Raw genomic sequence first — 13,581 nt, forward strand, 5'->3', positions numbered from 1 at the left:
AAAATTAGCCCTTTCTTTATAGTAAAAAAAAAGCAGATAATCACTACTTTAAGGGGTTAATTTTTTTCTTTTTTTACTGTAGAACTGTGAAAGTAATGTTTACACTAGCAATTATTTGCTCTTTTTGTACTATAAAGGGCTCATTTTAGTTTTTTTTTTTTAACCCCATGATGTTACTGGCCGATTAATCGATTATGAAACTAGTAATCGATTCATTTCATAATCGATTAGTTGACGATTAATCGATTAGTTGTTTCAGCCCTAGTTAAGGACTAAGGATCCTGTGTCCCATACTGTACTCCAAGAAACAGATTTTACTGATAAGTAAAAAATCTTTATCTATTGTTCCTACTTAAAGTGATTGTAAACTCAAAATAAAAATAAAATTACAAACACGTTTATATGTAATTGCACTGTGCAATGGAATTGCAGTAAAGTAAAAGTACAGCTGAAGCTCATTTGGCTGTACTTCTCCTGTGGCTCACAGAAGTACAGTTCTTTCTGCACTTCTGTGACCCGTTTTCAGCGGCTGAAGTCCGGTGGTGGACAGATACCGCATGGGACCAATGCTGCATCCACATAAGCAAGTATAAATCTTCAAAAACCCTGAACCCCATTCTTCTTGTTTAAGGTAAAACATGTTTAGCCTTTAGAAGTACTTTAACCTCATTATTTAGTGCATATCTCTTATCATGACTTTTTGAAATCAGTTTTGTATCATTTCATTTTTTACATATTACTTGATTTATTGGTTGTCTGTTTTTCTTAACTTATTAACTATCAGATATTTCTGTGTTAAATTTGTCAAAAAATCTTCTGGCTTCATGGGAAAATGTTGCAGACATTGCCTATCAGCTCAAGAAACTGAATACCCTTGATCTCAGGTATGTTTTTTTTTTTTTTTTTTTTACGTGCTTAGAGAAAACATGTTCTGAAGGACATGTACTGAAAATTAGTTTGTGTGTTAATATTTTATTAAGAGTGAGAAGTTTCATATAGGTGTTCTGCATGGTTAGTAGGGATGAGCGAGTCATTTTTTTCTCTCTAGTTATTTGAAGGTTTTGTACTAAACTCATTCCACCTGCACAGCTTTACCTTACAAACCAGTAAATCAGAAAAATTAGTAATGTGTTTAGGGTTTGTTTGTGAAGGGTCATGTGGGTTAAAGCTCTCTGTGAGGGAACTGTTCAAGCACCCAGCTTTGGTGCTTTCGTCCGTATACCGCTTCTTCCAGTCTGAACATACCAGATATTATAGCTGACCATACAAGACTAGCCAACAAATAGCTTGTATGAAACTGGAACATTTATTGAACAAACTCACAAGAATATATACCCCACAGGAGGACATCCCCCTTCTGATCATATTACCCTAACAATACAAACTGTACACAGGAATATAATTACCATAGCTAAACAACAACCAACATATACTAGAAACATTAAGTTAATTAAACAACTAGCCACCTGGACACTCAGAGGTCTCGTTCAAGGTCAGACTTGCTGGCATTGAGCTCACAAAGTACAATACACATCATTACAAGTATAAACACACCCCCACAGTAGTTTGTTAATAGATAATAGGTGTGTTATTTAGCACAAATAACAATGGGTGAAAGACAGGTGTCTGAAGATGATAATATTTACTGTCTGCTATGAGTTTCTCAGTGTGGAGCAGTCATGATTGATAATGTGCCATCTAGGCCTTTAACATGGATCCCGGGCCTAGACTTCCAAAGTCTGTGTGTTCTGGGGAGACACAAACCCAAATCAGAAACAAGACCACACCAAGGGTCCCCCGGGCACCCACCTCCAAAAGAGTAGTGTTCCCTTGAGGGCCCATAGTCAGTAGGGGAAGTCTCCTCCAGAAGCCTCTGTCCCGGGTGAGTCTGTCACACTTTCTTTATCTCTACCATGGAGGGGCACAGCACTTTTGCATCCTACAGGAAAATTCAATGCTAGGAACAAAAAATGGGGGACAGGCCCTGAGACTACAACTCCTCTTACACCAACCATGCTTAGTTTATCTTCGTGTCCTCTAGAAGATGGACATCTTGGACATCTCTTACAGCATGCACCTGCTGCAAATCTAGGCTGGCCTTTCGGTCTTGGAACTCTCACCATTTAGTCACCAGGTGCATATTTTCCCAATTGTTGATCTTAAATTTGGGACATCCCTGTAGCAGCCATATTCCTGCAATTGCAAACCTAATTTCCTCCTACAGTCACCGAGCTCTGTTGCAAGTATCTGAAGAACACTTTACATACTGTGAATTCACTGCAGGCCTTCCTGGTCTAGCTGTAGCAGTTGCTTCGCCTGATTAGACCCAATTCTCCTGTGATTTGGCTGAAAGCAATGCACCAAAACAGGAATCCCTCAATACAGCATACACTATAACTGCCCCCATCAAATCATTCTCTGTAACTATTACCTTTTGTACCACCACCCCCTCCCCTTAGAATGTAAGCTCTACGAGCAGGGCCCTCCTGTACCTTTTGTATTGTACTGTAATTGTGTTGTCCCCCCTATACATTGTAAAGCACTGCGTAAACTGTTGGCGCTAGATAAATCGTGAATAATAATAATAACTGTACAAGAACAATGGATGTAAATCTATACTTTTTTTTATTTTATTTTTTTAATTCCTTTATTGAATGCAAGAAGAAAAAATACAGGCACATGGACAACAGTGGTATAACAGACATAGTTCCGAAACAAAAACATCCTAGTATCCCAATAGCACCTGGGTGGGAGATATAGAGACCATCCCAGATTTAAGCTTAAACATAACCTGAAAGCATTCCTGGACAGGGGGCTAAATTCCCCTCTACGACCTCTGGCACCAATAGGCAATGTGGACCCACCCAGGTGAGCTGTAATCATCGCATGGCCATGCAGTACAGTGAGATGTACAACATTTTTTGTCATTTTAGAAAGAAAGGGAAGAGGAGGGAGATGGGCGATGGGCCGGGCCCCAGGCGGGCAGAGCTTACACTAATAAAACTAGTCATTTCCGGAGAGGCCCACAACCCACCTTGTTCTACATAGATTAGCCGGTAAAATCAACTGTGAAGGAAAAAGGACTGAATAGGTGGAGAAATAGAGGGGAAGGGGTTGTTGAAAAAGGGGGACTACAAGGGTGGACAAGTGAAAGGGGGGTCAGAGAGAAAGGGAGAGGAACCAGAACAGAGAGACAGAACAAGTATAGGAAACAATAGGAGACTTCAGGCAGACTGCAGCAAAGGAACCTGACACACAAGAAAAAAAGAGCAGAGTAATGACCGTGGGTGTCATCCGGCTGCAGGGGGGGGGGGTGCAAGGGGGCCCAGGAACTAAAGAAAAGAGACCCTCTCTCAACGGGCGTCCACAGCCACCTCCCGGAGATAAGCCTCAGTGTAAGTGAAATGTTGCCATGGTCTCCAGGTCTCACGGAAGGCCTCCTCCCCATTATGAAGCATCGCTGTGAGGTCTGCCATATCTCTTAATTCGTTCACTTTAGAGAACCATAGCGACTTAGCCGGTGGGTTCTCCGATCTCCAGCACAAAGGGATGCAGGCCTTTGCCGCATTCAGCAATTGAATAGTCAAAGAGTTCCTATACTTCTTAATGGATCGCTCCGACAGGTGCAGCAGACAGGCCGCAGGGTTCGCCTCCAGGGAGACACCCGTCAGACGACCGATCGTGTTGGTCACCTCACGCCAGAAGGGGACCAGCTTGGGACAGGCCCAAAAGACATGCAACATGGTTCCCTCCGCCTCCCCACAACGCCAGCAACAATCAGGCACCTGAGGGAAGATGCGGTGAAGAACGGATGGGACCCTATACCACCTGGTTGTGATTTTGTAGCACGTCTCCTGGACTCGTGAGGCCATAGAGGACTTCTGCACAAAATGGAGAATTTTCTGCTGTTGATCTGGAGTAAAGCGAGTGCCGAGCTCCGCCTCCCACTTAGCCATGAATGGTGGGACATACCCCTCAGCTGGATGGATCAATGAAGAGTAAAGAAACGAGAGGCAGTGCCGCACCGGTTCCCCCCGATGGCAGATCCGCTCCAACTCCGTGAGGGGGCGGGAGATGCCCGGCGTCCGCAAACAGTTACGCAAGAAATTCCGCAATTGAAGGCCGCTCCAGAAGTCCAGTGGCGGGTCCACTGCCCATGTCCCCGCCTCCGGAGTGAGTCGACCATCTGGGCCAATAAAGTCACACAACCGCCTCCTGTCGCCCGTCTGAAGACGATGGAAGCAGGGACTCTGAAAGCCCAGAAGAAAATCCGGGTTGCCCAGGACCGGTACCATAGGGGAGGGCACCGGGGACACCGACGAGCCCCGAAAGGCCTCCCTCGCCACCCGCAGGGTACCACCCAATGTGGGGTGATCTAGTATAGCCCTTGGTAGGGGCGTTGATAGCCATGGCCTGCTCCCGATCATGCCCCCAGAGTCCTCCCCCTCCATGGTCACCCAATGCTTCGCCCCCGCATGACAGTGCCAATCCACCAACCTGGTCAGGTGAACTGCCCTGTAATATGCTTTCACATCCGGAAGACCAACTCCACCCCTGTGCTTAGGCAGGTGCAGAAGTTGTAATCTAAGACGTGGTTTCCGGTGTGACCAGATAAAAGCACGGAACAGGGAATCTATCCGCTTGAAAAAGGTGGGGGGGAGGTAAATGGGCAACGCCTGTAACAGATACAGAATTTTCGGCAACAGAGTCATCTTAAGGGCACTGCACCGGCCAAACCACGTCAGCGTAAGTGAATGCCAATGCAGGAGATCTGCCCTTAAGCGATCCACCAAAGGCACAAAATTGGCTGAGTAGAGGGTCGCCGGGTCGGGGGTAACATCTACTCCGAGGTAGCGGATATGATCCGTAGCCCACCGCAGCGGGTACGTCCCCCGCAGACGCCGAACCACCTCTCCCCCCACGGTGATGTTAAGGATGGAGGATTTAGTTAAATTGATTTGGAATAAAGAGAGGGAACCATACTCCGCCAGAGAGGATAGCAGGGTAGGCAGTGACGTAAGAGGGTCCGTTAAAAAGAAAATCAAGTCGTCCGCAAATGCGGCCACCTTGTGAGTGCCCGACGCCTTAGCATATCCAGCAATGTCCGTATTTGACTGAATATGGCACAGAAGGGGTTCAAGAGACAGAATAAAAATCAGTGGGGACAGGGGACAACCCTGGCGGGTACCATTCTTAATAGAGAAGTAAGGAGACCTCGTTTCGTTGACCTTAACCGCCGCAGTGGGGCCTGAATAGAGGGACAAAACCCAGTGGAGCATGGAGTGGCGCAGTCCAATGTGCTCCAGGGTCGCTCGGATAAACGACCAGTCCACGCGGTCAAAAGCCTTCTCCGCGTCAGTTGACAGCAAGAGAAGGGCTCGCCTAGAGGTTCTGGCCGCGTGGATCAAGTTGAGGACTCTGATAGTGTTGTCCCGGGGTTCACGCCCCGGGACAAACCCAGCCTGGTCCCTGTGAATAAGGCTAGGGATGTGCGGGAGCAACCTGTTCGCTAAAATTCTGGCAAAGAGCTTCAGGTCCGCATTTAACAGTGCAATCGGTCTGTAGTTTCCACAGCACAGTGGATCCTTCCCCTCCTTCGGGATGAGGGAGATATGAGCCCTGAGGGAGTCCACCGGAAAGGAATTGCCCTCGGTAAGGGAGTTGAGGGCAGCAACCAGGGGCTTCCCCAGTATCCCAAAGAAGGTCTTGTAGTATGTCGGCGTGAAACCATCGGGGCCCGGAGCCTTCCTAGGCTTCGACGCCACCAGTGCCACCCCCAGCTCCTCGACCGAAATGGGTTCCTCCAACTCATCCCGCACCTCCACAGAGAGGGAGGGCATACCCGAAGCAGCCAAATACGACCGAGGGGCCAAGCCCTCCACATCGTGGGAGTCAGGAGCAGGCGGCCCTTTCAGGTTGTAGAGGCCCTCATAATAGGCCTGGAACTCGGCCGCTATTTCCTCTGACGTGCTCAGTTTCTGACCAGACGCCGACTTAATATGGGGAATGTAGGTCTGGGTGCGCGGGCCCCGCAAGGCCCTTGCCAGCAGGGACCCAGGTTTGTTGGAGTACTCGAACATAGTCCGCCGGGCCCAAGCCAGCTTTTGTTTAGTCTTCTGAAAGAGAAGAGCGCGCAGTTCCTCACGGGCCTTCAGAAGGTCCTGAAGAACAGCCCGTGCCAAGTGCGCCTTATGCTGAGTCTCCAGCCTCCGGATCGTGGCCAGGAGTTCTTCCGTGCATTGCATCCTCTCCCGCTTAAGACGGGCCCCTACCTTCATCAGCACGCCCCTAATCACCACCTTATGTGCCTCCCAAACAGTAAGGGGGTTAGCCACCGAGGCCCCATTAATAGAGAAGTATTCTCGCAATGCAGTCTGGATCTCCAAGCGAGTATCCTCTGACTGGAGCAAGGCCTCATTGAGTTTCCACGACGGCGGGGGGCGCGACATCACTCCCAACTGAAGGGTTAGGTGGACCGGCGCATGATCAGAGAACGAGATAACGTCGATGGAGGTGGACACCACCGCGGACAGATCCCTATGCGAAACCAACAAATAATCCAACCGGGAGTACGTGTGATGCACCTGCGAAAAGAAAGTAGTCTCTGGTTTGCGCGTGCAGCAACCGCCATGGATCAACCAGGCGCAGCGCCTGGAGATCCATTTTCAGCCGCCGCAAGCGCGCGTACGACAAGTGGGAGGCCCCCCTAGAGACATCGAGAGCTGGGTCCATGGCAAAGTTAAGGTCCCCGCCAAAGACCAGCAGCCCTTCTGCAAACTCCAGCAGCTCCGGGATAAGACTCTGCAAGAACTGCACATGATCAGTGTTCGGGAAGTACACGTTGGCAAAGGTAACCTGTCTGCCAAAAACCGTCCCCTTGAGAAAGATAAAACGACCCTGCGTGTCCGTCCGCTGTGCCTCGAACGACCATGGAACAGATTTAGCCACTAAAATACTCACCCCCTTTGATTTGGAGATCGGAGAAACACTGTGATAAGCCCGGGGGAAGGCCCCATTGGTAAGTCGGGGTGTGCAACCTGCGCAAAAATGCGTCTCTTGCAAAAATGCCACTTGCGTCCCACCTTTACGCAGATTCGTCAACATCTGTGATCGCTTCTCCTGGGTGTTGAGGCCCCGCACATTGAGAGAGGTAACCTTAAGGAGACCCATCCCACCGGACTGGAGACCAACGACAAGGGAGCACACAGATACCTGACCCACAGCCCCCCCCCCCCCCAGCACAGGAGCAACCCACAGAAACACTGGAAGAGAGTGGGCGGAAACTACAGGGGGAGAGGGAAAAAAACAAAAAAAAGGGGGGGGGAAGAGAGGAGAAAGGGATCACCGGGAGAGGGGGAAGAAAAAGAGTGGGGGGAAGAAGGGGCAAGAGAGAGAGGGACCGGAGAGGAGGGGAGGAAAAGAGGAAGGAGAGTCGGCGGTGATCGCTACTCAAACTTGTAGCCCTTCGATAGGGCACACTAGGTGTCCTCACCAGGGCCTACCCTAATGGGGGGGTATGAATGCTGAGAATCCCGATGACGTGCAATCGAGAAACAGTAAAGAGACAAAGCTCAGTAACATTGGAGATGCAGGAGACTAGCCAATGAGAACTAAAATCAGGGAAAATACATAACAAACATAACATTAACATATGCAAACATAACAGTTGGCAGTAGGAGCATAACATATCATAACATAACCGGCCATCCAAGGCACTGTCCCAGGTCCCCTTACGGGGACCGGAGACAGTGAGACAAGTACAGCCCAAACAGTGCAGAGAAGTTCTCCTCGTGGTCAGCATTCTGAGGCTGATCGGTGAGTCCACGCCCACGGCAGTATAGGTAGGGGGGCGACTCCTAAGACTTCAATCAGCTACAATTGTAATCGGGGGAGGGGGGGCAAGAGGGGGCGGAGGGAGGGACCAGCGCCCCAAAAACCTGCCGGGGGAGGCCCGAGAATAGTAGGGAGATTGAGAGCACCATGGAGGAACCAGGGGCACACCAACTACTGGCCAACAGTGGGAGAGGGAAAGATCACAGGGCCTCTAACTATGCCGTGGGCGGGTGGACCCATCCATCTCCCCGCAAAACCCCCCCCAACGAACGTACAGCCCCCCCACACCCCCCCACAAACCCTCCCCAAACACAGAGGAGCAGTCTCACCCCCAGGCAAACAGCTAACAGGAGATATGTGTGAAAGGACAGGTAATATAAAATACAATACAATAACATCCCGCAGTTCATGTCTTATAGAGTCATGGGCAAAAAGGAACAAACTGAGGAGAACAGTGGCAATGAAAGAAGAGTTCGGCTGCTTACCCAACCCCGGACAGGGGTAGGATCAGTCCTCAGGAGCCAGCGGATGCCGTCTAGAAGCCTCTCTGCTGGGTGCACGGGAGCGGGGACGAGGTACCCGCTGCGGTCTTGGCAAAGGTGGTCCGAGCGCCTCCTGGGAGAGCAGATAGTCAAACCAATTCGGAACCGAAACGGCTGGCTTGCCAAGAAACTCGAAGAGGGACGGCAACTGATCAGGTGATCGAAGAAAAAATTCTGCTCCCCTCCTGCGGATGATTAGATGAAAGGGGTGGCCCCATCGGTAGGTGGCTTCAGCCGTTCGGATCACCTCAAGAAGTGGGCGCATAAGACCTCGCAAGGCTCTTGTTTGCCTGGAGACGTCTGGGTAGATCCTAATGATAGCTCCATCAAAGTCAATAGGGCCCTTTTCCCATGCGAGACGTAGGATGTCTTCCTTTACAGTAAAAAAGTGCACTCTGCATAGGACATCGCGGGGCAGGTCCGCTGCTCCTGGGTCCCTGGAGGCTGACGGGGCCACTCTGGGGCCCGAAATCCGGTGAACCCGGTCTAGCTCTAAGTCAGTACCGGGGGGCTTCCCGAGGACCTGGTTCAGCAGGGCCACCACTGTAGCACGCAGGTCAGGTCCCATGGTCGCCTCCGGGATGCCCCGGAGGCGCAAATTGTTCCTCCGGCTTCTGTTTTCGCCATCATCTACACGGAGTTGCATCTCAATCAGGTGTCGCTGCAGGGCTTGCTGTTCACACTCAAGGGCAGCCAAGCGGTTCTCTGAGGAAGAGCTGGAGGCCTCCAGGGCGGTAACCCGTTCGTCAACAGTGTCCACTTGCTGGTGCAGGTCGTGAAGTTCGCGAGACAGGGCACTGACTATGGAAGCTGCCATCTCCTGCAGGTCCTGCTTGGACGGCAGGCCTGCCACTAAGTCCCGCCAAGAACCCTCCGCTCCAACCCCCGCGTCCGCGCCACCTGTTAAACTGCATGGAATGTCAATGTTTGGAGAGGCCGGTGAAGCAGGGGCGGGGACCAGAGGAGACGATCGTTCTGCTTGGGGTGGGTCCGGACGGGATGTAGCTGCCCCCGCCGCGCCACCAATCCCCTGCGTAGCGGAACCTTGAGAGGATGAAAGACGTTGAGGCGCCATCTTGGTCGGTGTGGCCTGGGAGGCGAGCCCGTGCTGGCGAAGAAAGTAATTGCCAATGCCGTGTCCTGACGGTGTCTCCGAGCCCCGCCGGTGTCTGCGCGCTCCTGGCATGTATTTTTCACTGCGTCTGGCGAGTCTGCGGCCGGTTCCCTGGCTAGCTCCTGCAGCGCTCCAAGCAGTTGGTCCTCACATGTCCATCCTTACGTCTCGTCCCCCAGGACGGCTACGAAGCAGGGCAAAATCACTGTAGGAGGCCGGACCGGCCTCGGAGCACCCCCGCGGGCAGCTGGCCTCAGGAAAGGCCGGGGATCCTCAGGCCTTACTAGGCCGCACCAGGCTGGAGTCTGCCGCGTCTTCCCCGCGCGATGTACGGGCCCAAAACCACCCCCGGAGCGTTCCCTGGCAATAGATGTGTGGCCGAGGAGGGTGGATGGCAGTCTCTTACCTGCCCGAGCGGCCCGATGTAGCGCTGGCCGGGAGGCCTCCGGGATGCAAGATGGCGGCGGCGGTGCCGTTTCTCCCCGAGGATCCGCGGGAGGTAGCCGTCCAAGGATACCCGCAATAGCCACCTGGGGGGATGCAGGATGGAGTCCTGGACCCGATGGTGTGGGTCCCGGGCGAAGATTGTGCAGCGGAGGTGCGGATGGCGGCGGATGCCGATTCTCCCCGAGGATCCGCGGGAGGTCGCCGTCTAAGTATCCCCGCAATAGCCACCTGGGGGGATGCAGGATGGAGTCCCGGACCCGATGGTGTGGGTCCCGGGTGAAAATTTTGCAGCGGAGGTGCGGATGGCGGCGGATTGCTCCGTGGATCTCAGGAGCCAGCCTCAGACACGTCCGCCGCCATGCACGTCAGGCCACGCCCCCCTGTAAATCTATACTTTTGGTATTTGTGGAACACTTTATTTGCAGGTGTATAGGCAGCTGACAAGATCATGAGCTGCTTGTGCCCAATACTCAACATTCTTCTCATCAACGAATGCTTAAATACATATTAGGTATACAATGCTTTAACAGACTGTGACTATATTTGAATATCAGCAATTAATGCATAATGTGATTGTAGCCGTATTAGTGCAATTGTGATAGAGAAAATTGAGTACTGTCCGTGATAATTTTTTTATTTGCACTAACATACAATATTTCAGGACAAGCTTTCGGGGTATGTCCCCTTCTTCAAGGTCCAAGCATTTGCACTAACATACAATTTTTCAGGACAAGCTTTCAGGGTATGTCTTGGACCTTGAAGAAGGGGACATCCCCCGAAAGCTTGTCCTGAAAAATTGTATGTTGGTGAAAATAAAAAAAGCAATTAATGCAGACAGGCACCCATCAAAACCTTGCCAAATTGAAGATTGTCAGCTTCCCACAGTATACTCTTCTTTTCAGGTGGACATTTGTGTTTCAGTTTGAAAATAATTTTAGGATACCTTTTGGTTGGTGGAAGAATATAATGGTGCATACTATTACAGTACAGTCTTCATATGGTCTCACTTAATCTCAAAACCATCAATTAAAATTCATGTTGGATATTGCTCCTGTCAGAGCATCTTAGAGATGGAGATATGTATATAGAGACATCAGATATTTGTAAATAGATTAGTTGAGTGCCTCAGCTACTAACTACTTTGCTGTGAAAGTCTACTCTAACTCTGACCGCAAGAGTTACAATGCACTCCCACCCGTTCATCAGTAGATTCAGAAATTGATGGGCACCAGACGCTTTGCCGGCGGTTTTAACCAATAAAAATAGTGGCACCACTAAAAATAGCGGCGCCGCTAAAACCCCTAAAAATAGCGCCCGCCCGCCTCAGTGTGAAAGTGCCCTAATTTGTATTTAAAAAAAATATGTATCTTTTGATTTATATAATGATAGAGAAAATAAAAATGAGACATCTACATATATCACAATCGTAAAAGGTCATATTACAGGATTTGAAGATGCACCAATGAAGTTTGCAATGTCACAAAAATTAAACAATTCACAGCTTTTTGTAAACTGATCCCAATTAAGTTGTTAGCCAGCAATCTCTTAATGGAACAAACTGCATAGTACATCACGACCTCAGTACTATAAAAGGTGTCTGTATTTATAACAACACATTTACTATCTAGTGCGCATTAACTGTAAAATGCAGACTTGTGTCCCACTTTGAGACTCTAAACATGAGAGAGAAGTAATATACCTTATGAGAGGGAGGATAAATAAGAGAGAAAGGGAAAGAAAAAAAAAAATATGAAAAACTCATGTCTTCTACTGAAATTAACACATTGTTTTCCTTCCCTGTACCCAGTGCCATTTCACTCTAAATATATTACAGCGCTTCCAAAAGAAAAATAAATTAAAATAATAAATGATAAAAAAAAGAATTGTTATATAGTTTGATGCTAGCTAGAAAGGTATATAACTTCACAGGTTCTGGAATCCCAAACAGAAGAATTGGCAACTCACCAGAAATACAGTATAAATTGATTCCTCATGAGAAATTGTAGGACAGAACAAGATTTAATTGCACAATCACAAGTGTTGAAGTATCACTTTATAGAAAACAGATATGACGCACAGGAAATAGATGAGACCACTGAGGAAGTAAGGAAGATGGACAGAGAATTATAATTGGCCCCTAAAGATAGTACTAAAAATGAAAAATGTATTTTGTCCTTTTTTTACTACATTTAAAGTACAATACGACCAGATAAAAAATATCATAAACAAAAGATGGGGGATTCTAAAATCGGACACAATACTTAAAGAAGCATTACCAGAAAAAACAGAAATAATATTTAGAAGAGCCCCTAATTTGAGAGACCGTTTAGCACCAAATGTGGTAGATCCACCTAAATGCATGTCCTTTTTTTAAAGAAAAGAAGGGGTTCTACCCATGTAACAAATGTGTTATTTATACTATGGGTAAACAAAGACATTTAACAGCTGTACAGTTGTCTTCTAATGTCACTGGAAAAATATACAACATACAGTCATGGCCAAAAATATTGGTATTTCTGCATTTCTGTCAGATAATGCACCATTTTGCACATAAAATTGTTGCCATTACAAATGTCTAGGTATTCTCATGTTTATTTCTTTTGTTTGTATCGGTATGACACAAAAAGTGGAGAAACAAAAAGCTAAATCTGACATATTCCTCGTAGAACTCCAAAAATGGACTGGACAAAATTTATTGGCAACTTATCAAAATTGTAAGAAATAATTCCATTCCAAGTTTGTGATGCTCCCGTGATGCTCCCGTAATTTGTGATTAACCACTTCACGTGAAACAACATACCTGTACGTTGTTTTGAGGAAGTGGTTGTACCAGGGTGAAGCCTGCAGCTGCCGATGCTGTTTTTGTTTAGAGCTGGCGGTCGGCTTTCTGATGAGAACAGCTAATACGGTTAAGCAGCCGCTCAACCATAATCACAAGGAGGGATTATCCAGGAGACCCGAGCAACCTGCCGGCACTTCCGCCAGCTGGCCAAAGTCCCGAACAAAGCCGGAATCGGCTTCGATCGGGTCTCCGATGTAGTAGTCCAGAAGCAACGTCACTCCTGGTTTACCCGGCTGCCAGTGGCGCAGATTTGAAAAAATTCCTAGTATTCCAAAACTCAGATTTAAGTGCAAAGAAGGGAATTTGGGTCTTTTAAACGCCAGATGCCTCCATAAAGAGTACCTCTTACCACTTTTATACTGTCACAAGGGATGTTTACATATCTTGTGACAGAAATAAAGGTGATCATATTTTTTTTTTTTTTAAAGACAGTGTAAAAAAAAAAAATTAAGAAAAAAAAAAAAGTTTAAACCGCCCAAGTACCAAAGAAAACGCATACGTAAGTTGTGCCCGCAAATGTAAACGGTATTCAAATCACACATATGAGGTGTTGCAGTGATCATCAGAGCGAGAGCAATAATTCTAGCAAAAACTAACTCTAAAGTGGTAACCATTAAAACATTTAAAAATGTCAGATTTAAAGTCTATGGACATTTTTAAGTATCGTAGTTTGCTGCCAATTTACCAGTGAGTACATTTTCAAACCGAGACGTGCTGGGTATCTATCAACTCGGCGTAACAATATGCAAAAAAAATTGGGCTAACTTTACTGTTCAGTTTTTTTAATTAAATTAAGTATATTT

General features: G+C 48.1%; 1 protein-coding gene across 11 annotated transcripts in view; it reads left to right on the forward strand.

The window, feature by feature from the left end:
* TBCE (tubulin folding cofactor E) overlaps positions 1–13,581 on the forward strand; it is a 969,060-nt gene that overhangs the window by 318,689 nt on the left and 636,790 nt on the right. For 10 of the 11 annotated variants that reach the window (XM_077486518.1, XM_077486519.1, XM_077486516.1 and 7 more), the window contains one exon: positions 785–884. The exons of the other annotated variant lie outside the window; for it this stretch is intronic. In XM_077486518.1, the coding sequence (XP_077342644.1) occupies positions 785–884 (100 nt within the window). The remainder of the gene's footprint in view (positions 1–784; positions 885–13,581) is intronic. 11 annotated transcript variants of the gene reach the window in all.

The sequence above is a fragment of the Lithobates pipiens genome, unplaced genomic scaffold, assembly GCF_037356315.1.
Source record: "Lithobates pipiens isolate NorthernLeopardFrog02 unplaced genomic scaffold, aLitPip1_a1.2 Scaffold_18, whole genome shotgun sequence".
Taxonomy (NCBI): Eukaryota; Metazoa; Chordata; class Amphibia; order Anura; family Ranidae; genus Lithobates; species Lithobates pipiens.